Source organism: Saccostrea cucullata, unplaced genomic scaffold (genome assembly GCF_032062105.1).
Source record: "Saccostrea cucullata isolate Sc308-1 unplaced genomic scaffold, CSIRO_AGI_Scuc_v1 ctg811, whole genome shotgun sequence".
In the NCBI taxonomy this organism is placed as follows: domain Eukaryota; kingdom Metazoa; phylum Mollusca; class Bivalvia; order Ostreida; family Ostreidae; genus Saccostrea; species Saccostrea cuccullata.
In genome coordinates, this window is record NW_026922183.1 from 61,431 (window position 1) to 87,837 (window position 26,407).

The 26,407-nt window shown below is 32.0% G+C and overlaps 1 protein-coding gene across 1 annotated transcript in view; it reads right to left on the minus strand.

Moving 5' to 3' along the window:
* Nucleotides 1-22,157, minus strand: part of LOC134261333 (multiple epidermal growth factor-like domains protein 10) — a 38,420-nt gene extending 16,263 nt beyond the window's left edge. The window contains exons 1-6 of the mRNA XM_062743770.1: nucleotides 22,085-22,157; nucleotides 18,499-18,726; nucleotides 11,566-11,814; nucleotides 6,960-7,097; nucleotides 3,040-3,177; nucleotides 1,344-1,484 (exon numbers count right to left, since the gene is read on the minus strand). Of these exons, the coding sequence (XP_062599754.1) occupies nucleotides 1,344-1,484; nucleotides 3,040-3,177; nucleotides 6,960-7,097; nucleotides 11,566-11,814; nucleotides 18,499-18,726; nucleotides 22,085-22,148 (958 nt within the window). The 5' untranslated portion in view covers nucleotides 22,149-22,157. The remainder of the gene's footprint in view (nucleotides 1-1,343; nucleotides 1,485-3,039; nucleotides 3,178-6,959; nucleotides 7,098-11,565; nucleotides 11,815-18,498; nucleotides 18,727-22,084) is intronic.
* Between the last annotated feature and the right edge of the window lie 4,250 nt (nucleotides 22,158-26,407).

Here is a 26,407-nt window from a genome sequence, read left to right on the forward strand (position 1 = left end):
CTTTACACTGAAATCTTATATAATTATCAATAATAATCAGTTCATGTCATCTCAAAGAACTATATGCGGTATATTGCATATGTTTGCCCCCACAAAAGTCAAATTTTGAAAACTTCCTGAAATGTGCTGAATTCAATAAATTGTACGAGAAATATAAGTTAACAGAAAATATTATAGTTCCAGAGCAGTGTATTCACAATTTCTGTTTTTATGACGTCACAAACTAGTCCGATTTTATATCCTTTTCCAGAAAGAGGACAAAATGGAGAAAATTTCAACAATTTAAGCTTTAGAATTTATAGAGCGCATGTGTGTTCAGGAACAATATTGACATATTTCATTGATATTATCATTCTACACATTATATCAAAATATTAATCCTGAACACACATGCGCTCGGTGACTTTTATTTAAAATGTCGACGAAATATGTACATTTTTCTGCAAAATTCATAAAAAACTGAAATTTACGTCATATTTGTGACGTCATTACGTACATATGACGTCATTACTTATGAAATTATTCAGTGCTTTGATGTCAGCATATACTCCCCTGTTTAAGGACTTAATTAAATATTACTCCATCAAAGTTTGATTTTGGGGGGCAAATGTTGGTTAATACCGCATATAGTTCTTTGCTTAAATATTTATTTTACATTCTGATAAAGTATTGAATAGATTATTCAACTCTTTCCCTAAACTGTGCGTCCATGATGAAACGCAAACACCATCTTTCAATTCATCAAGATCATATTTGGTGAAATCACGGACAGTATTACCACAAGCAAAGTTGTAAAAATCAGTGCAGGATCGGTTGTTACGAACATTAATTTCTGTTTAAAGTTTTTCAAAGAGATCCAATGTAGATTTATTTATTATCATTGAAACAAATGGGGATAACGAACAGTATTAACGATCAAAAGTCCATAATTGTATAGTATTAACGATCAAAAGTCCATAATTGTATAGTATTAAAGATCAAAAGTCCATAATTGTACAGTATTAAAGATTAAAAGTCCATAAAATAATACAAATAGGAGCAGCACACCAAAACATCAGAGGTGGGATCAGGTGCTAAGAGGCGTAAGCATCCCCTGCTGACCAGTCACACCTACAAAGTGCTCCTTGTCATGATCGAGAAATAACGAGAAATCCGTCGTCAAAATCAGTATAACGTTGATAAATAATAGCCTGACAATAACATAAAAACGTCAATTTATCTTGAGAATTTCATGTATGTCCTAATTCTTGCTTTATCTCGCACTCGTTAACTATAAACATGACAAGATTCACCTTTTAATTTGTATTGTAAATAAAGATATATTGATAATTTTAAATGTCTACTTTTGTCACATCTTGTTCCTTCCCATCCCGCCTGACATCCGCCCTGACATTCCCCTGTTGTTCTGTTACATCTACCAGGGACTCCACAGTTGATGTTACATGTTTCATTGCAGTTGTAGCCATATCGCCCGACAGGACATTCTAGGAATACAGGAGGTATGTCTAATATGTAGGTCATAAAGCATGATGCAAGTAATAATGAACAGTTAATGCACGATAATTTAGGATTATTAAACTTATATTGGCACGAGTTGAATGTTTAAATTAGTACAGGCAACGAGCGCGTATATTAACCACTGTAAGGTCAATAAATTCTTTATTATATAGCTAAAACATCTCCCATACATACACTTACAAAAAAAACACAATGTATTTCAACTAAATAACACAAATTAAGAAGAGTTTCCCTTTTATGTATTTAAATTAGCGTCTGCCCTGCAAGTGTTCAATATCGCATCATTTCAATGCCCCTTCCTAGCGTTACGATCTGTTTATGGAGGTAATATTGATGCTTATATATGTACTGAATTATGAATAAACAATGCAAATTTTGAGTGAAAATAAACACTTCTTACCTAGAAGCCACTATTTATCAGAAATCTGCCTCCGATATGTTGACCAGACGACAATTCTTGTTTACAAGGGGGCGTTCGATATTGAACGCTCGTATTTGGAATATTTCGGGAGTTCTCATATACGTTGTGCAAACTAATCGTTCATTAAAACACTAATATATTAAAAGCTAAAATTCTCTAGATTTTTAGTAGTTTTTTATGGACTATTCATTAGGCACATAATAATAAGTAAGATTGTTTAGTGATCAATTTTTTTCCAAGATGTTTGTCTTTATGCAAGAACTCAATAATAATTCTTAAGAGATCTTATCTTTATCATTTTGAATTGTTTGAAAATAGGACTAAATATATACCATTTACCTGAAACACACCTCTCTCTTTGAAATTCTTTGAATTAATAATTCTATCAGAACTGATGAAAAAAATAAGAGCACAAGTATTGTTACCTTTTAAGGAATGTTTCAACGAAACTCAAGTAAATATGTCTATGTACACCAGTGAAGGACTTCAAATTTTGACCTTTACTCAGCACTATAAGGACAAGTACGCAGTGAGGAATCTCTGTCGTACGAACGCCTGCCATCAAAAGGGTTTTAAGGTCTCGTCCGAAGGTTCAGTGCAAGCCCAACCGTGTGGCAAAGGAACAGTTGCTACCCATTTTGTTATCGACCTATGTGAGTTTCGACAGCCCTATCAGGGAGTGGGCGATCTACCGTCTGAGTTACAGTGAGCATTTTTCTTTAGAAAGGAAAGACATATCGGATACAATGACATTGTTAAGAATTACAATCATTGTAATGTCGATTTTTTTCATGTAAAATGTTTTGCTTTTTTTAATATTTGAAATAAAGGGGCGCTTAATTACTTCTCTGTGACATCTATGACCAACGAAATCATATATTGCCTTTTTCTTAAAAAAAAAGCAAGGAACTATATGAAAAAAGTTAATGTAAAATGAAACAATGATGAGATCATGGTGTCCCAATTGTCTCTTATTTCAATATTATCTGATTTAATGCGTTGAAGAATAGATGCATAATACCTCTTATTGATATCTTTTAACGATATTCCTGTAGTTTTATTATTTCTGACAATGATTTTGTTTAATCACATTAACTGACCTTGTACACATTTCTCTCCTTGGAAACCGACGACACATCCGTTGGGACAAATTCCGTTCACGTGATTGCATTGTTCTTCGTTGCTACAGTTACCACATGTCAAATTACACTCAAGGCCGTATCTATTATTATCACACTCTGAAAATTATGAAATACACAACCCCTGTGAAATACTTTTAATGGAAATTAAAAATAGTTATACAGCACCCCCCACCCCACAATTAACTTACTATTTCCTCATTGACTTCAATTATGAATGCAAGAGGCATTTTAACAAGGGCTTCTTAATTGTCCCTTTCGATAAATTTTCACTCATATGGAGAAGCCACCACTTTCCAGTGGAAAGCGGTAAATTTTGTTCTACGCCCGGCACTCAGGCCATATAGCTGTGAGGTGTCTTTTTGTGCCAGCACCAGACATGAGAGCTCGGTTTTATCCAAAGGACCGGTCTCCATGTCCCACAATCTTCAAGTCCCACAGTTGGATTTGAGCAGATGCCCTAAACACTTCGTATTTTTAGGGCGTAGACAAAAAAGTATAGATTAATTTTATTATCTTGTTCATAAAATATTCAAGTTAAATGCAGAGATTAAAAATCAACTTATCTTTCTCTCTTTCAAAAAAATTTTTTTATCTCCTAAACATATTACTTTTTAGTTATTCTACATTTCAATGTTCATTTCGTTTATATTCTGTGAAAACTGAGACAATATTATTACTCGGAAAGTTACCATAATCAGCACATAGTTGGGTATTTTGTAAATTGAGAACAATTTAAAAATTCTGCAATTTGTTCTTGTTTCATATCCAAAAAGGATTTCTGTAAACATATTCTTTTTCAAGTTCAAATTTTAAACAGAGTGATTGAATTATTGATTGTATATTGTTTAACGCCCCACTCGAGAATTTTTCACTCATATTGAGACGTCACTGTTTGCCGGAGAAGGGCTCCAAATTAAGACCTGAACTCGGCACTCGTGGTCATTAAGAAGTGAGGGCTCTTTATCGTGCCAACGCCTACCGTGACCTATATTTTTAACGTCATATCCGAAAGACCCCTGACTACACTTCTAGTGCCGAGCGCTTGGCGAAGGAACAGTCCCTACCTATGTTTAGGTCTTAGGTTTGATGCAGCGCCGCGAACGAGAATCGAACCCAGACCTCTCGATCACATAGCGAACGCTCTACCACTAGGCTACCATGACCAGTTTGAACAGAGTTTAATGTCTCTATTCACGTAGAATCAAAAATGTAATAAAGTATGAGACATGATACGATGATTATAAACCAAAATATAAATGAACAATATTTTTTTTCACTCAAAGTCCTCTTTCTTTTTAACAAAAAATCAAACAACAAATGCTTAGCAATTTTTTTTTTTTCAGGTACATGTGTAACAATATATCATGGCCAAAAAATAACGATAACGGAACCTTTTAAAACGGAATCAAAAATGATACTTTTTATTTTTAAATTTTCTTGTGAATGTTAATCATTTCACTTTCTCTTTATCTGTCTCTCTGTCCTCTATAGGGATCCTTAACAAGAGTACTACTTAAGTGAAATATATTTTATCTATTGCCATATCTTATTGAACTTTAGTCTTCAACTATTTGCATTTTCTAGAGCTTTGTTTTTCCCACTAGGAACCTTCAGTCCTCAATTCCGTTCATAGGACTACAGTCGCAACTTTTTTCTTCCGAGAGTGCTTCTCCTTTTTCAACATTTTAATAGTACATGTGCAAGTTATACTTCACTAGTAAAAGGCGTTCAGAAGTATATTAAATGCAATTTTGTGAAAAAGAAATAGATATAAGTTTTTGATAATTTTCTATGGATAAAAAAAATTAAATATAATTTCAATACAATTTCTGATATTTATATCTTTAAAAAAATATTTTTTTAATACACTTTTCATTGTATAATATTTTTTTTTATGGATGAGAACTACCAAATCTATATTTTTTTTCTATTCATATTTTGGCAATGTTTTGCAAAGAACGATACCTGGAACTCTTCATACCTGGGTGTTTGACACACAGAAAAATATAAATTTATGTAGTGATATGTCTATTTAAGGGACGATTTCAACTCTTAAAACTTGATTAAATTAGTTAACAAATCAAAGAAAAGCATTCTTGAGATTTAATCATTATTACAGCATTGTCTTTTTTCTTCATAGTATTAAATTAATGATTTTTGGTTAGACGGTTTCAATAACGTTTATGACGTCACAACTACGTCAAAACACACATGAAGACAATGTGACGGCAGCACAACTTGTATTCAGATTACTTTATTTGAGAAGCAAATAATTTTTTCACATTGTCTGTGATTTATCAGAGGAAATGTGCAATGATCAGACCTACTGATTTTATAGCTGTGTGTTTTCCTTTACTGAAGACAACAAGCCGCGTCCTTATGTAAACCAGGATTTCATCTGATATTCTTGACAACATCAAAAATGAAATATACTGAAGGGAAAAAGAAACACAGGGTAAACTTTTGAGGTGTATTAAATTTGTTTTTCTTAAAATACTTTTTAGTTTTCCTATTGAACTTTTAAAATCATCTTTCAAAAAGATATAACCAAATTCTCATATGATTTTGTGTAATTATTCATGAGTTATTGAAGCTCAAATGACGATACCCCACAAAAGGGAAAATCGACAACTCTCATTATCTTCAATGTCCATCTCGTGCATCTGTCAGAGTCTTTTTTCTACTTTGCATGGAATTTCATCGGAGTGTTTATCTTTTAAACCCTGGCTATATTTAGCATGGGTAACCACGCAAAAAAATAAGTCAAACGACGCGCGCATGCGCCAGTGAGAGGAATACAACAGTAAGTTGACTGGCTGAAAAAACCAAATTGCGGTATTGTTTTCTTTCAAATTTCGTATGAATGTAATTATTATAATCGTGTACACTATAAATGGCTGTTTTTGTGGTAGTAAGGTGGCGATTTAAAAGATGGCAGTATGAATAACCCGCTCGTAACATGGCTCTGTTTCGCGTTAACGTCAGCTTCACGGTTGATTGAAATCCACTCCAGACCCTCTCTGACAACGGCTAAAAAGTTGTATGGGGGGAAATTTACAAGAGACTGCTTAGTAAACCGTAGTTGCCTTTTTCATTAGTTAGGCAATTCGAAAACAAGACCCCATAAAACTTCCGTAAACTGTGCCAAGATTGCAATAAATTCATAATGTCTCTTAATATTGAAAAACGATGTGCATACCTCATATGCATCAAATAATGCAACAAGATTTGTGAACAAACACGTCGTTATCAAATTGCACGTGTTTTTGGCTTTTTGGCGTTTTCCCTACGTGACGTCATAAATTTTACGGTTGAGTAATTCTGAATACTGATTTAGGTTTACAGTAACTACATTTCCCATTTGACCAATTTTTGTAATTTTTGGTCATGTGGTTAAAATTCCATCGACAATTATGCTACCCTGCGTTTCTTTTTCCTTTCAGTATATAAGTAATGAACAACGTAAATTCAGTGAACATGATATTATGATTAGCAATATCTGTTCTGGGATATTGTCCATGATGCGTGCTAGCGCATCATGGAATATTCTAGCAGAGCAATTGATATTAAAAACGCCATGTTCACTGAATAACTTTGTTTATTTCTAAATTCTAATTTCTTTACATAGTACCTACATATTGAGTATGTCATTTTCTGATACAATGTGAAAATATACACGAAATACTCAATATCCGACATCCGCAATTTTCCTGTATGAATTAAAAAAATAAAATATATCGATCTGAAATAAGAGGCATAAATACATAGACTTACAGTTGTGAAAAAAATGATATACTAAATTGAAAATATTAAAATATGGTTTTAAAAAGTTAACTAAAATACTTTTTTTGTTAAGAATTGCTAGTATATGGTAATACCTTCTTCACACCGTGGTCCCTTGTATCCAGCAACACATCCAAGACAGGTCCCATGAACAATGTCACAATGTCCTTCCTGACAATTCCCTGGACACGGTAAAGAACAATTTTCTCCATAAAATCCTGAAGTTGGACATCCTAAGTAGACATTTATTTGTTTTTCACAAATCAAAGAAACATGATACACTGTACGTACATGTAAAATCTTATTCAATATGAGACGAATAGTTGTCGTGTTTTGTTTCTTTTCTTGCGCAATACATTTAGCTTCAACACGTTTTCAGGCGACTGAACAAATGTTTCTTTTTCTGTAACGCACAACTTTTATTTCATAAAGTGATATTTATATTTAAAAAAGAACATATTTATTCAAATTAAATGTTATACAGAAAATATCAAGTTGATATACTTCCTACGACGCTCACACAATGTGTTGAAAACAAATTCAACACCACAGCTATGATAAGGCTGTCCCAAGGCTTAAAATGCCTAAAAATATACATTTCAATTTGTTCCAGATTTTAATTTTGATATGTAATCCTTGTTTGAAATTGCAGTCAACTTGAGATAATAGTTAAATCACGTTTTATTTTAAAGCATTTTTGTGATGTCATTTGACTGTGATGATCACATGACGTAGATTCATGGTATTTCTAATTGTTGCACAAAAATTGCTTCGGCACGAGTACAAAACAAAAATATTATGCAAAGTTCGTTACATAGATCAATTCACCGTGATCTCTGGGATATAGAAAGTGCTGGGGCAGTTTTAATATTTACTCGTTAAGAAAATGTTCAGTTAGAGGACATACTTCTCGTGTAGATTCACACAGAATTTCTTTAGTTTATCCTTGTCTTTTACTTGTACTAGCCCAATATAAACACTTGTGCTAGCCCAATATAAACACGATTCATAAATTCTAGTTTTTTTTGCCATTTAATTTTTTTTAATCGCCAAAATATCAGAAACTAATGGTTCAATTTTCTTTATTTTAACAAATTTTATTCTGAAACCTATTTGAACCATTCTGTTAACTTTTGGCAAAAATTGAATAATACATTTTTTCTTTATAAAACTTTAAGTGTAGGATATTACATGTGAATTTTCAATTCCAAATCTATGTATGTTCTATTCTTACTTAATATTTTTCTCAAATGAACCAGTATGAATATGACTTACTTAGTTAAAGTAACAAAAATGTTATCTTTATCAAAATTATAACACTAACTTGTAATAGATCAATTGATAATTCTAAAATAAGGCTCATTCTCAAGTCGCGTGTCTGATTTCATAATCTGATAGGCCATATTTCAGACAATGTGGGCAAAATATGTGTGGTTAAATTTTATTCATATTATATATTAACAGAGATTTTGTATCCCAGAACAAAACATCAAAGTTTCTGAAAAATTGAATTTGAGGAAAAAATTAGCCTATCTAGTTGGTCCTACCTTAATTAGATTGATTAATTTATGTTTTTTTTATCTTCCGTCAGTACATATTTACCTTCTATATATTAGTTTGTCTTGACTTGAACAAAATAATTCTAGCCAATCAAGATCATTTGTAAAAAAAAAAAAAAAAATAAAAACTACAACTTTGGAAGATTACAAAATGTTCTATCTATGTGCAATGACTATTTCTCAAGATATTTCCAGCAAGTTCAAGTGAAATGTAAATACTGGTCGATACTTAGGTGTCAGTCTATATATTTCCATCTATTTTTTTATGAAGGATAAATAACCGGGATATATCCTTATTATAAATAATAAAATCCTGTAGACGTTTGTATAAATACCAATTTCGCGAGTTTATAGTGTAGTTGTAAACACAACGTGGTATATATATTTAAACCTTCACCCAAACGGAAATAATTTTAAAAAAAATAAATATTTCATTTGACTGTTCAAGTGTCCTAAATTCCAAAATCTTGAGTTTGGTTTGTCACACTCTTTATATTATGATTAGAATTCAAAATCCTATTCATTGGGCAATGGCTTTGCTATAATGAACTTCGGTAACGTAAGACTATACCCTGATCATTTAATTTAGTTAATCTGAAGTAAATTGAAACAGCCTGTAAAATCTAACAATGCAGCAATTGTTTTTAAAATGATTTAACTTCTTCTTAAAAACATATGTACTTAACAGTTGCTGAACAGCTACAAAATTTCAAGTTTTCTTGAAAATTTAAATTTGGTAGATTAAGAAACCTTTTATTCCTAGATCAATTAGTAATAATTGCGAATATTTTCTTTTATATGATCACGTGGTTTTACACACCTTTTTCTGGTGGCAGGAAGCCGTTTAGAGCATTTCAAATATTTTTTATCAATCCTATGATTTTTATAGTGGAATAAACTTTGAATACATTGAATATTTTACCTTAAATAGATAACAAGGTTTCAATTTTTACTTTTATTCTGATTATAACACCTTTTCGTATGCACATCAAGTAATAATGTCATTATGGTTCATGGAACAGGATCGCAGCACTGTTAAGACCTACTTTGAAAAATTAACGGAAAATAGATGAGCAAAAAAGGGGGATTTTTAAAAATTGAATTTTCTTTTATTAATCTGTTTTATTATCACAGAATTTTTATACTTATGGAAATAGCATATTATAACCCACACTGTACTGTATGAAGTTTAGTCCCATCGATGGACAGTCACGTGATGAATGTATAGTTTGTGTACTGAATGTAGGTCATTTACAAATTTCAATATCGCAAGGGCATACCCTAGTTGAATTTAAAAATACAAACTATTAATTGTTTCTGCACAATTTGTAGTTTTTAAAAAGTGCTGCTGCTTTGAATAGAATTAGCTTTTTAATAGTTAAACTTTCAAGAAAATAGCCCAATGTCGAAATATGTTTGACTTTTACCATATACTTTGTATATTAATAAAATAATGCCCTCGATTTAAAGAAAGCAGCAGTACTTTTCAATGTCTTTATCTATATTTAAAAAATGGTTCAGATCTATGCAGTGTATGCCCTTGCGAAAGTGCGATTATTTTGGCATCTCTGTGTAAAATAAACGTAACCTGTACATAAAAACACGACATAATTAATAAATTACATTATCTCGGTAGTTAATTAATAATCACACTTAACAAAGGATATACATTCGTATTAATCCACTATTCAAAACCTTGAGATAATATTCCATTTAATAATAAAACGCATTTTTATTGTTAAGAAATTCTTCAATCTGCCTCTCACAGTACATGCAATACGTAATTTTTACCAATATGACGTCATGTTTACAAGTTCATCGCGATCAGTGCTTTGTTTATAATCAGCTACATGGGATTTAACTATCAACTTTTTTAATGCATTGACGATGCTAATACAGTTAAAAGTTGCAAATTATTTCATTTTCAGGTATTATGAGAAATATATAAAAATCATATTTTTGTGTGACGTTACAGTAAATTTTCCTTTGTAATTTAGGCACCGTCCCCTTTTTCAGGCCTTAACAATGCTGCAATTGTGTAATATTTTGCTTAAGATATGTTATACTCTATACTTGGTCCCTTTTTTCTGAACCCGCTTTTGTTAACTTTGCTTTACTTCTTCCGTCATTTACTTTTATAAATGACATAGCTCACTTCAACATATTTGTTTGCCTCACGCAGTTTTTAACAAAACACGAGCTTAGTCCTTTGACCGGATAAGTAAAAGACATACCATGGTTAATATATTTTATATTGTGTGGACTAATAGATGGTGAACATTCTTCTGATAAATATACGTATTCCATCCATTGCCTAATTTTTTTTCTTAAGATAAAGTTTTTTCAGCATGTTCAAATGAAGTTAAAATAATACTCCCAAGAAAATAACGGCAATATACATTATTTATAAAATGCTCAAAAACCTTTTTTTTTTTACTTTGATCTATAATTTCTATTTCTATTATTTAATTTAGATATAGTTGTTTTTTCTTCAAAATTATTTTTTAATTATTTTTTATTAACCTGCTAATAAGTCGGTGAAAGTTTCAAGAATAAGTTGGTAGAGTCAGGAATTAATTTTCTTCTTTCATATATAGAAAATTCTCATTTACAAAGGCGACCCACCGGAGAAAAAAATGTGTACCTACTTGAACTGTTTAAAGGGCTTCAAATAGTGAAAAAAGATTGAATTTTAACATGAGTTCCCTACTAAAAAAATTTATATCTTCCAACGTTTGTGCTTATTTTCGGTAAAAGTAGCTTTCCATTATAGTTCACATACATACATGTATTTGGGATTATATTTGAAAAATGTGTTTGTAAAGGAATAATTATTCTAATTTGTCTCCAGGGACCGAATTGCACCTTATATATTATCATAACTGGATTAAGATAAAACCTATGCTTACTTTATTTTGAATCACCATTTAACTTGATGCTACCCGGTATGTATTATCAGAGATAGACATCCGAGGACCAGTGCATTTGTTATCACATAATAGTAACGATTTAGGGCGAAACGTGTCTTCATTATCATAAGAGTACTTTTCAAACAGTGTGTGAAAAGAATCATTTCTTGTTTTAGTTATAAAACAATCTTGAAATTAAGTGTATATTTTTCACCATTATTTAAATGTCTTACCGTAAACTTGAAGTTCACAAAGGTCGTTAGAAGCGGTAGAGGAATATCCAGGGGGATCGTTCGATCCCCTTTCATTGTAGTAAATGACGTATTTCCCATGCTTTACACATTCTATTGTAACATTTTCTGGCACTGAATCTCGTGTGTAATTTGTGTCTTTAAAACATTGAATCCCGTCATCTTTGTTGGTTGTGTTCGATATGTAGACTGAGAATCCAAGAACGTGTGCTTTAAAACCATTGGTCGAGTCTGGTAAAAAAAAAAAAAAAAAACAACCGTACATTTAAATAATGAGGATGTTTTGAATGTGTTATGATTATGCTTTGTTACTTGAAAAAGAAAATACATTTCATCATAATCATGATAATAAAATGACATATCCAGCTGTATACTAAAATGAAAGTTTTTTTTTTGTAGTATGCAGTCGGATATATCATTTTTAAAGCGCGCATAAAATCAAATTCCGTGCTGTTTTGGTGTATATGAAGCAGAAAGGTTTACAAAAATAAAAAAAAAATATATCACTGTGCACTGAAAAAAAATGTATCAATTATAGTTCGATTTTCCTCAACAATACATAATACAAGAGAATATACAGTATCTTTGACCCAAGCGCGTATGACTTCAAAGAAGACAGTAGATATTTCTGAACACAATTTAACCTTTTATTTTTGTCTATGACAGTATGTATATATTGGTAAACTTTTCTAGAGTACCATGAGATTTGGTGCCGAGCGAAGCGAGGCACCAAATCGAATGGCGAGGGAAAAGTTTAACAACATACTTAGTACATGTTTCACACGAGGAATTAAATTCTTTATGTCTTCATCTTATCATATCACAACTCCACTGTGTTTGTAATTATCATATCTTCATTATTCTAATTGATGTAGTTTAACACTGGCTAGGTTTGATAATTAGTACCCTTTGGCAAAGTTAACTGTATAACAGACAGGTAAGGGTCCAAAGTGAGTAGAATTCAAGAATACTAGGTCCTATTCTTACATATTCATAAACCTCATTTTCTATGATTTAAGACAGTATGGTATGTCTTTTCAAATTTAAGTCAAGCATTACAAAGTCTTTTCGATGTCAGTGAGGATTCGTTCTCAGACATTACTGGAAAAAGTACACGTTTTCCTGAAGTTATCACTGGAGCTGCATTGTTAAAGCAGAGAACTCAAAGAATACCCAAGAAAACGCGACAAAATAACCATTTTGCGGTAAATGTTTTGGTCGCCTAGGCAACCAAAAGGAACAAAAGAGCTGTATGATTCTTGATGAATATCAAACTGTCCCTCTGACTTTAAAATCCATATGAATTGTTGAATTAGACTTCTGGATGTGTCGATTTGTAAATGAGGCCCGCAGACAAGATGGTGAGTACATTTATATTTCCTATCTATTACACAAATAACTATTTACAATATACCCAATCAATGGCAGAGCTAAAATAAGAGAGAGAGAGAGAGAGAGAGAGAGAGATTGTAGAACTTAATTTTTAAATAATCTTTGCATCTGCGCTCCTGTTCAAATGTTTTGGAGGTCAGTGTTTGCTCTGCTTTTATTTTGTATATTGTTTAATGGACTTTGAGATTGAATACTGTTCATTATCTCCATATCCCTTGGTAAGTACATGCGGTCAATGCTTGATTGTGCTGGAATTGACAAAAAAGTTGTAAATCATTCAGGCAGGGTATACTGCTGCTGCACTCTGTACGATTCTGGATTTGAGGAGCAGGAGGTGATGAAACGCAGCGGACATAGGAGTTCTGTCGTAAGAACATATAAAAGAGCAACTGAAGAAAAGGAAAAGGATATTTCAAATGCTCTGCAACCCCCTGCTCCCAAAGCCCAGCTTTGTATAGAAAGTGAAAATGCACCAGCCACAATACCACCATCAACATTGACTGCAGGTACTTCCAAGGGTCAACTAAGCAATGTTTTGAGGGTAGAGATCCCATCATGTATTGATACTATTGTCATAAGCAAAGATGGAAAAGACATCACACTGTTTATTTAGTATACTTACCTCGTCATTGGTCATTTGCAAAATTATTTTGATAAAACAGATTCTGATTACACACAAAAGTACTCTGAAGTTAACATCAAGAAGATGCTTGAGTTTCTGATTGATAGTATCCATGTGGTTTAGGGCGACCAGGTATTCCAACAATCTATTGGAATTCCAGTGGGTACAAATTGCGCCCCGTTATTAGCAGACTGATTTTTATATTCATATCAAGCAGAATTTATGCAAAGTCTTATACGTGAAAAGAAGAAAACACTTGCTTTGGCCTTCAACTCGACATTTAGATATATCGACGACGTATTGTCAATAAATAATGATAATTTCCATTCCTACGTCGATACGATATATCCTGGTGAGCTTGATATAAAAGACACCACAGAGTCCGACTCTTCTGCTTCATATTTGTATATTTTATTTGAAAAAGACACTAATGGTAATATAACAACCAAGCTATATGATAAACGTTATGACTTTAACTATTCTATCGTCAACTGTCCTTTCTTATGCAGCAATATACCTTCATCTCCTACATACGGAGTATATATATATATCAGTTGATTCGATACGCATGAACAATTTCTTAAACGAGGTAAATTATTGACAAGCAAGTTGATGAAACAAGAGTATCAGCAGTCTCGTTTAAAGTCATCATTACGTAAGTTCTATGGTAGACACAATGACCTTTTCAGCAAATACAATTTATCATTGAGTCAAATGCTGACTGACGTTTTTCATAGCAATTGTTAGTCCATTATTTATACACTGAATTGACGCCGGATTTTTTCTGTTATTTCCTGATCATGACAACAAGCACACCGCGAGTGTGACCGGTCGGCAGGGATGTTTACTCCCACATGGTATCTGATTCCTTCTCTGATGTTTTGGAGGTCCGTGTTTGCTCTGCTCCTATTTTGTATATTGTTTAATGGACTTTTGGATTGAATACTGTTCATTATCTCCATATCCTTATTATGTACATGTATTAATATAAAATATAATAGTACTTTTCCTGTTCTTCTGTTTACTTTTCTTTTTGTTTACCAATACCATACAGTGGAGACGTGGTGTGTGACCCATAGTGTATGATCATATTTGATCATTACCTATCATTCGCAATTAAAGGTTCAGTAATTATAAACACGATAGCATGGTCAATCGCCCGTGAAGCTTCAGCTTGGAGTGTACCATATGAAGCTTTAGGTGTACCAAGTTATTTGGTAAGGCCAAAAATCCCTTGTTCTAGAAGTGACACATGTACTATGTTGGTCTCTATTTCTATGTAAATGTTCTTTACTCTCATTTTTTGGACTCCTGTGTGATATAAAGAAATAGTTTCAATGTACATGTATTTCATATACAATGTATAAAGGTTATAATATGTATCTAACAAAATAACATTTGGTTAAAAAATATGGTCATGGTTGGGTTTGAACCGTGCTCCTTGGAATTGTTCGGCGAGCTGCCTATCAGCTGGACCACGGAGTGATAGGACCATTGAATCGTAAACCATTTAAATAGTAATGATATAAATTAAATCTTACTTCAATAAATATTTTATGTTAAAATCACTCTTGGATTGATGTAAATTAAAGTGTAACAATAAAATATTTTGAAAAATAGTTCTTGTTTTATCAAGACTACGCTATTGTTTTACTATTCTATAATATGAGATATAATGATTATTTAACAGAAATAATAAATTTGATCAATATTTTCCTTTGTAAGTAACAATTTCATATGTAAACAATTAGCTCGATCATTGATTATACAGAATGAAGTCTTAGTATACTTTAAATCAGACATAATTTTACAGGATACTAAAAAGACAAATACTTACATACCTTGATATAACGTTTATAAAAAACAACAACTTTTAATTAATTAGAATTTCAAATGCTTTTAGGTAGCAAGGAGGGATTTTGATTGCATTATGGCGACGAATCAAGGACGAATCTAACAAAGGAACAAAAATTATTACATTAAAGAAACATTGTTTGGAATATAATGATCAGTAAGATAGAATATACATTGAAGGTCAGTTATATTATCATATTAAGTTAATAAAAGAGATGTGATAGATCACGATCCATGGGTTTTTGATTACCCCCTTACTTATGGTATGTTTCTTATCCATGAATGAGATCATGCATATTGGTATATGTAATATTCGCAGCATTGTAAAGGCTTGAAAAGGGGGTGGGGCCTAATTTATACGGGAAAAGTTTACTGTGACGACACACAAAAATATGACTTTTATGTATTTCTCATAATACCTGAAAATGAAATAATTTTGCAACTTTTAACTGTAATAGCATAATAAACAACAATGTAACTTATCAATGCATTAAAAAAAAGTTGCTTGTTAAATCCCAAGTAGCGGGGTATAAACCATGCACTGATGGCGATGAATTTGTAAATATCACGGCATATTGGTAAAAATGACGTATTACAGGTGCTGTGAAAGGCAGATGTGGCATTTTTTAACAATGAAAAATGCGTTTTATTAATAAATGGAATAGTATCTACTTGTTTTGAATAGTCGATTAATGCGAATGTATATCTTTTGTTTAGTGTGATTATTATTAATTGCCGAGAGAATGTATTTTATTAATTATGTCGTGTTTTTATGTACAGGTTACATATATCTTATATTGAGATGCCTCATAAGATAGTACTTTTGCAAGGGCATACACTGCATAGATCTGAACCATTTTTTGAATATTGATAAAGGATATTTTGCTTAATTTGAAAAATGCTGCTGCTTTCTTTAGATCGAGGGCGTGATTTTATAATTACTCAAAGTATTTAGTAAAAGTCAAACATATTTCGACTTTGGACTATTTACTTGAATATTTATCTGTTAAAACGCGAATTCTATTCAAAGCAGCAACACTTTTCAAAAACTACAAAATATGCAGAAACAATTAATAGCTTGTATTTTTAATTTCAACCAAGGTATGCCCATGCGATATTGAAATTTGTTAATGACCTACATTCAGTACACAAACTATGCATTCGTCACGTGACTGTCCATCGATGGGACTAAACTTCATAAGGTAGAGTGTGGGTTATAATATGCTATATCCATAGGTATTAAAGTTTTGTGATAATAAAACAGCTTAATTAAAATAAATTCAATTTTTTTTAAAAATCCCCCTGTTTTGCTCGTCTATTTTCGTTGATTTCTAATAGTAGGCCTTAGCAGTGCTATGTTGGCATATACAAGTATAATATTGACATAATAACAATTTATACGAGGGTTGTCCCATAAAATCGTGGACAAAGCGTTTTTCTCGAAAAGTAATGGGCGCACTAAGCGGAAAATTTCAGTAAATGTTTATTTATCATATTTAAGTGCATGAAAATTTTTTTGATTAAATATAGGCAAAAATAAAGATTTTATTACGCTTGAATGTGCACGAGGTATTGTCCTACGGCGCACGGTCAAAAAACCAAGGTTTTCTTAAAGAATATACAAGTTTGAATTCAAAATAAAAGTTTTAAATACATAAGATTTGGATTAAAATTATCCTAATTCAATTCCACAATCAATTTTGTATTCTTTGTAAAAATTTTAAGGCATTTGCTTAATTTTTGGCAGTTTCTCGAGCATTCGAAATAGGAAAGTGGTAAACACAACACACGAAAAATCGCGACGTTTTATGACGTTACGGCGCACCGGAGAACAGTTCAGTTTTATTTCGATGATGTAATGACACCTTTAGAGACTTGAAATGACCATAGAAGAAAAAAGATTATAAAAATATCACCATATCTTAAGTATACAAATGAAATAGGAGTTTTCTTAGCGAAGTTTTTTTTGATCGAGTCCCTGGGGAGTACAAAACATACGGACAAACTCCTAATGTAATAGCAAAAGACGCTGTCACAGTAGACCGCTGATATGAGATTTTCTATTAGTTGAATGATGGTGAGAATATTGTCCGTAACTTACTTAATTTATGAATCTTCAGAAGATGGCATGAGGGTGCCAATTGGTTCTTCGACTGTTTATGGAGACTAAAGAATGTGTATCAATGAAATTCCTTAATTTAAGTCGGACTCATCCAACTTCATTTTCAGCAAAGATAAAACGTGACGCTATTTTAGACACTTTGACGTTATAATCCATGCGCCGTAAGGTGATACAATACATGGCATAAAATCTCATAATTTGTTTATTTATGCATATATTTATCTGAAATTTGCTGCGTATATTGCTAAAATAAGTACTAAATAATAGTGAAAATTTCAGAACGCAGTGATGTTTATTTTTCACACTAGACAACTTGTCCACGATTTTACGGGACAACCCTCGTACATATGCCTGAGTGTAATGCAATTTATTTATTTGTGCAATTGCATTGCAAATTGCAAAATATGTAATTTTCACAATTATTACTATTGTTGTTAGATTGTATTACTTTTCATAATATATTGTAGGCCATCACCATTAAAATTTCTTTTAAGAAAAAAGTGAAAACCACTAAAATACGACGTGTTTCACTTGTTTTCCTCTTTTGTACATCTTTGTGAGTTAATTTCTAGATCATTATATATTCATTTTAACCTTGATAAAGGACGAGGGCTAAAACATGCTTAATCTGCTACTCAATTCTATTCACTACATGTTTGTGTGAAAAAACGCTTAAATCAAATTGAAAATATTCAGAAAGAAATATAATAAAATCATAATTATCAACAAACCAAGAAAAAATATTGAAATGTTTCAAAGATATCAGTGTAATATGGAAATGTTTGCTAGAAAGGTCGTATAAATATAAACGTAAGATTAAAAACTTTAGAAAAAAACCATGCCGAATAAGTTACATTTTTATCACTATTTTGATGTTCTTCATTCATTTGTTATATAGCTTTACTGTACTATTTATTTTTAATACCCCAAATGGAATTGGCAGTCCTGTAGAAGAAATTGATATGATGTATGCTGACTACGTCTCCTAAGTCCACCCGCCAGGTGGCAGTTTGTTTTCCGTTTGCCGATAACGTGCATTGTCCTCCACCAGCAGACCGGTCTGTATACCGTCCATCCACAGCTTTATCTGCTCCCCAAAAAGAGTTCGAATACGGATGCTGCTGCCAGGCAGGCTTTCCAAATGCAATATTTTCTGTTAATAAAAATATATGGTAATACTACTGTCGATCCCCTTGCAAGCAAAATTACACTGCGTCAAGGTCATGCCACGTTTTAAATGTCCTACCCTATCTTGAAAGGGCATACATTTACACTGTTTTGTTAGCCTAATAAAATGACATTAAGATATTTTTTTTGAGAATTTTCAAAAGGTGTGTTACGGAATCAACAAAGAATTTACGCAGATTTGTTTTTAAAAATTCAGGCCAAACATCGGCACAAGTGCAAAACAAAAATATTGTGCAAAGTTTGTAACATTGATCAATTCACCGTGATCTCTGGTACATGGAAAGAGCTGTGGTAGGATTAATTTTTACTCGTTTAGAAAATATTTTACGTGATATTCAACTTAGCAACATAAGAAGGGGTATTTTCCACTTTTTATCGCAAATTATACAAAAATGGATAAACTACACAAAATCCCACAGCAAGATTCAGATAGAGGACATACTTCTCTTGATCATTCAAACAGAATATCTTCAATTTGTCCTTGTTTATTACTTGTGACAGTCCAATATAAACACAATTCATAAATTCTAACTCTGTCTATGGACTTATAAGGGGAGCGTTTCACACATAATTTTCCCGACGTTATTGTTTGACTATGTGGATATCGGACAAGCAAAAGAAATTCCAAATGTTCAACATTATAATAGCACACTTGAGCTTAAAAAAACAATCCTAACACTTGAATTAAACCTGTTTCAATTAAATCTACATGCCATGTAAAAATCCGGACACTATTCCCGTCGTATTTGCCCAAGTATGCAGTGACTTGATGTCATATTCTTTTATGACGTCACGTCTAGATAGTTTAGATACGTTAGTACAGTTTTATTTGTTTATATTTTACGGGTAGCCTTATTCTAGCTGCGTATTACCCACTTCAGAATGAAATTGATTTTCAAAAGTGAATTTGAAAAATAAACATTATACATGGAATTATATAAACATACATTTGAAATAGATAAACGAATAGGGCTCGATGTTCAAGGCCTGACAAATGACAGAACGAAGTAAGTAAATTAAAAAAAAACATCGTATCGTATTCATTTATTAACGCTAATCATAAATAAGCGCGTTGCTGTCTGCACCAATTAAAAAAATATGAAGTCTGTTTTTATAGGTACTGTACATATACAGTACTTTATTCATTATCGATGGATTTGAATGAACTTCAGGTATAAAAAAATATAATACCTCTGTGAAATTTGGTCGCCCGCTTAGTGAAGTTTAGTAGTAAGAGTGTCTGCTCTAAGGGTTCGATCCTTAATCACACTGTGGGACAAAAGCATCGATCCTTTGGATTTAATCGTATAGGCCGTGTTTCGGTACGATGACGCAAAAATGTCCCATTACTGCTAAGTGACTCTGGGTGCAGAAAATGGGACGAACTTTATTGATCTCCACCGGAAAATTGTGGCGTTTCCTAGTGGTGAAAAATGCTCGAGAGAAACTTACTGTTCAAGGTAGCTCAGTCGGTAGAGCGCTCGCTTCGTGATCGGGAGGTCGTGAGTTCGTATCTCGGCCGCGACTGACCTAGTCGATAAAACGGGTAGCAACTGTTCCTTCGCCATGCGCACGGCACATTGAAGTGAAAGTTGCGAGTCCTTCAGATAAGATCATAAAAACCGAAGCCCCGTTTCAGCAGCAGGCGTTGACACGATAAAGATCTCTCACTGCTCAATGGCCCTGAGTGCCGAGTAAAGGTCAAAATTTTAAGCCCTTCACTGGCATACAGTGACGTTTCCATATGAGTAAAAAAATTCTCTAGATGGAAATTAAACAATATACGATCCATCAATCAATCAATCGATAGGAACTTTCAATAGCATCAATCTATGAAAGTTATTTAAAGACCCAAATTTTTACCGTACGGTTACTTGAGAGATTGGTCTAGGTAACAGTGGTGTTATTTACCTGGAGATCCCCAATACTTAAGATGTCAAAAATCTATATACACGTAGGATTACACAGGATGTCTGTCTTTGGTAATCATTACGTGTTTCGTGTCTAATTTTAAGTCAAACTACCGTGCTTGAAATAATCTAAATATAAAAAATAAACTATTCCATTTATCCTTCGCGTGAACATTGACCGCGATCGGAATATTTGTTTTATGTTCTGATTAACAATAGTGTCCAAAATACATGTATTCATAATTTCCGAGTCTTCGAATGTCAACACAATTTTTATTTGCTGTGCAAGATTTATTTTCTGTATCGATCGAGCATTGTTCGTTATCTTTACCTTTCCACTACGCATAGAGACAGACTTCAGAAAAAAAATCGAACAATAACTTACTCGAAACTCGCGTACTTATTCTCGTAACATTTCTTTATAACATGGTGTAGATTGTATCGATATAATTATACAAAGATAAAACATGTAAAAATTGAATTTTTTGTGATCCATACCGTTTGTACTAAATATCTTTTCTTTTTAAAATTTATTCTGTTTTGTATCAATTAAATCAGCATTAATTTCTGTGGACTGTCTACAGGACAACATATCGTTTACAAGAACCATGCTGCTGTGAAGATTGAAAACAAGTATTTTTTAAAGTCTTGTTTTAATTATTTATCTAGAATCGGGTAGATTTCGGGGCGTCAACGTAAAATTGGGTGTTTAAATGGATGGAACTTGAGAGGCCGTTCGTGTTTGAAAACATGACTATTTTTTGTTGCTTTAGACATTTTAATCAGGAATGCTTTAACTGTGTTTCGATCAATTGAAATGAATGATTGTGTATAATCACATCTTTCATTTTCAATTTTGCTACAGCGCACTTTGCTTATTTGGCAACCAAAATGATTTAGTAGATAGGTTTTGAGCTTTGTATATATTTTTGATTTATTCTTAAGAAAATAATGACTTTAAAAAAAAGTTACTTTTTGATAAGACAGCATGTTTAAATGTTATAAATGTATCTCTTGGGATGAGTAATGTCTCTCTTTATCTTAATTAAATGTTAAAAATGGTTTTCTTCGATAAAATAATTGTCCAATGCTTGTTTCTACAAGTTCAATCATACTAATTTATTTAGTCTTGCCCATAACACATTTGCATGAAATTCTTGTGGCAAAGAATTTCTAGAAATGTTTCATAAGAATATTTGCCTGAAGTATGCACGGATTTCATTTCAAATTTTTCGTAACATGTTAGTCTTTCATCGTTATGAGATCTTATATGAATTATAAACTATCGATTAAAAATCACAACATAAAAAGGATTAACCTATATAAATACAATCACACGAAAAGAGAGAGGGAAGGGGAGTCAGAGAGAAGAGGATAGAGAAAAAATGTTTCATTTGAGATTGCTATTCTTACCGTAGGTAGACACAATTCCTATTAAACTACCGAAAAAGTAAAGCGGCACAAATTCTCTATTCATATTGTTCGAAATGAATTAGTTGAACACAAGGAAGTAGAATTTAAGAATTTAATCGATATCGATAAGGTTAGATATGAGTACGAGATTTACAATCCCCCATAGACGAATTTCACATTCCTAAGAGTTATCTCCCCTAGTCGGCGTTATGCTCATTTTTCCCTCTTAAGGTTAGATATGAGTACGGGGTTTAAGATCCCCATAGATCTTTACATGAAGAGTTTTTGAACGCCTTTCAAATAAATTTAATTGAATTAATTTTGAAATCGTTAAGTTACAAAAGAAAATTGTTGCCAGCGAATTTTAAATCAATATTTTGGCATTTTTTTCCAAACAATTTGAATTATTTTTTTAATGTATGACATCGACCATAGTACTGTCTGAACATTATGTTCTTAAACGAGTTCAAACAAATTATTTGTGAGAAATGGAAAAGTACCTTTATATTCTTATTCATCTTATTTTTAGTGAAGACACTATTTTGAAATATTATAATAAAATTTTAATTATCGGTAAATTCTTGAACTCTTTTTAAGTGCCTAGAAAACAGAGCTATAAATAAATCAAACAATTAACTGCCATGTATAATTTTAAACTTGTAGAATATTGCTTGCTTCATGTATAATCTTCCCCTTTAATAACATAGTTATCTGTATAATAAGATGCAGAAAAAAATCTAATTTCGAGAACGTTTATTAGGTAATGGTTTTTATTCTATGTAGATGTACATATATTAAAGTCTTGCATATGTCGTAAAAAGACAAAGAAAAAAGGACACTTTTGCTATTCAGGTGTTAATAATTCAATCTAGGAAGTGAAATGAAATTGATTAAGAACCTTACAGGGTTTACTGGGGGGGGGGGGGATTTCAAGTGATTTTTGATTCATAAGATAAAGGGAAGTCAGTTGATCACTTAGAGATTTCAAATTCTAAATAGTTAAAAGAAAAATTTTTGTCACAGAAAACATTATTTAAGCCTTAGGATAGATGTTTAAGGATAGATGATACAAACATAAAAGGATGCCTGGATTGGTATATATTGTTTGACCTTATATCATTGCAAATCGATTCCTAGAATATAAAAAAAATGTAAACTTTCTGTGATGTTCAAAATTCAACCTTTCTGAAGCCATCTTTATTATTCTTTACGAATATTTAATTTTTTTTCTTCAAAGTCATTTTTGTGCAGCTTTGAATAAAAAATTTAAAACTACGCGGTGAAACTAATTCATTTCAATCTTTAAAACATTACCCAAATTGTTATTTAAAAGAAAATGATTAAAAGTATCATTTGTCCTTAAGATACCCTGCTTTGAAAATAACAAAGCTACAGATTTCTGCTAAACTTCATAGATCTGTGTTAATTTGGAGGTCAACCGGACCTCCTTTTGTGAGAACTGTTACTGAAAATAGACATTGCCTCGTGAATTACAGAAATGCAGTAATTTAAATATTTATACAAGCTTTTTAAATTAAAATGAAAATGAAAAACCTTAGATATGTGAATTATTAATCTAGAGAAGATATGCTAGTTTAACGTTCTATTATATTTTTTTATTCACGGGTCCTTTTTATAGTATATCTGATGGTGAAGTAAACATATTTTGGCTCAAAATTATTAACTCCTTTACTGGTATAATCAAATTACTGCTAGATATTTTACTGACAGATTTCTCTTGAAATAGCATGTTTTATTTCCGATGATATTTTCAGGAAAATTAAGTGGGACAGTAGATACCTAAAAAAAAATGTACATTTTAAAACCAAAATCCCTCCAAACTGATTATTTGATCGATTGATTGTTTAATTTCATGCTGTTAAATGTTTTGTTTGAGAATTTTTAACCCGTGTAAAAACGTCACCATGTACCGGAAAAGTATTTCAAATTTTGATCTTTACTCGACACTCAGGACTAATAATGAGCGATAAGGAATGTTTTTCTTGCGACTGACTTTTGACCGCGGTATCTTAGGTCTTACCTTATGGACCTTTAACTTTCACTTCAAATGTCGATCGCTGAAACTTCAATTAAGGTAGGATTCTTCTCTCACAAATCTGTATTTCTTGTATTTAAAAACTAATGAAATGTTCACAGAATCAAGAGGACAAGATCACTAATTGATGGCATCAGTAAGATTAGTTTAAACCGTTTTTGATAGGGTCAACGCAGTACAGTTAAGACTACATGGAAAAACTAGAGGTATTGTGAGCGATGAGCTCACTAAATGATACCCCCCGCCTCCCATATGGTTATAAGTGAAAAAGTCCAAGTTTTCCTGTGGCCGGGAAACCCAAAATATGTGTCAGATCAAAAAGTAAAATAGGAGGTGCACAATGGCAATATGTAATAAAGATTCTGTGAAAGTTTCATCAAATTTCATTCAGTGGTATGAGAGGAGTTGCGGATAAGAGATGGGTACCCCAAAGCGTAACAGACGGACGGACAGACAAACGGACGGACGGACGGACGGACGTACAGACGGACGGACGGAATTAACGATTACTATATACCCTCCCGCTTTTCAAGCGGGGGGTATAAAAATATGGTAATGAGGTCATAATGAGGTTTGACGTCATGATAAACCGAACATTTGTGGGACTGTTCGGTTTATGATCATCTCTCTGACAATAACAATGCATGTTTTATAAGATCTAAGGAACATGTTTGACCTCACTATCATATTCATTACTGTCAATCTGTCAGACAATAACAATTTAGAAAATATATTCTATTAAATATAAATTACTAAATTTTCATAAATAAAACAAAATTTGAAATTGAAGTACATTTGTACGGCACTGAGCTGACCATAAACTGAGAAGAAACGGAAGTTAAATGAAAAAAATAACATTATGATTATCTTGAATTTTATTTAGCAACTATATATTTTGCATGTTTGAAAAATATCACATACAACAGATGATGAACTAAAATTTTAAATAAGAATAAATTATGAATTTAAATTTAAAAAATCATACATTTAATATTTGATATTATAAGACAGTTTCACATTTAAAATGTTTAATATGTGAAAGTCAAGATTTTCTAGATCTACATTTTGACTTGTCTGTTTCGTTTATGGTCTAGTCATATCTTCTTTTTTAGAATTGCATACAGAAAAACATGTTATACAGGCACAGTTAGACTATACATGTACATGTACATGCATGTTATTTTCATGGTGCTCAGTTTAGTAAAAAATAAAATTTTACATGAAACATATACTTAAACATTATAACCGTATAGGCCTATGGTTTTTAAAAATAATTAATTATAACACGCCGGACGCAAGTCGCGATCCCGGGTCTCCCAATCATTGTTAGTAGGAAAATTAAAACACTAATTATATTTTTTCTATAATTCTTCTGGAAGCCAAATTTCTTTACAGATATGTTCGCAAAATCAGTACTTACCCACGTTTAATTACGATCTGTTTGTTTACATTAATTTTTAACAGGTAACGATAATCGTAAATTTTATTTGTGCGGTGAGTCGGGAATTATGGAATGCCGATCTCGATTATTTTTCTCCATTAAAATATATAACATTTAAATGAATGCCATAACTATATCTGATTTCTTTCTGGATTCCTTTTTTTTCCTTTTGTCAAATTAATTCCTAAATATTAAAAAACCGAGAGTTGAAGGATAGGATAGGATAGGATTAGACTGAAATCACAGGATAGGATTGTGGATGCAGGATTCACGATAGGATAGGATAGAATTGTCAACTTATAGGATAGCAGCACTGTACTTGTGCATGATTTATTTGTACATATTTCATCTTGTCTCTTAATATATGCTGTTATCAAAGCTTCCATTATCATGATAATGTTTGAAGCTAATGTTGATGGTGTTATATGTGTGTTGTTGATTTGAAATAATGGTTTATGTAGTTGATTACTTTCTGTATCAGTCAGTTGCGTAATCCGGAAATATTGTCCAGATTTTTTTTTTAACAAACCGTGTTTCACTCTGAGTTTACAATATCCACACTCCCTTTTGTATCAATACCGATAACCGGCAGACTGTTCAGAAATCCAAAGCTAAAATTGTTTAAAATACTCTCCCACCCACCCCCCTTTAGCTACTTTATTTGACTTGTTCAGGGTTTCTACCGTTTAAGTTTTGTACTTCCATATAATATTAGCTGTCTACAGACATAGGAATCCTTCAAGTACATCTTATCCCCGTTGCAGTATTTCAATTGTCAATACAAAGTGCTGTAAAAGCATATTATCACCTTTAAATTGGTTGTGAA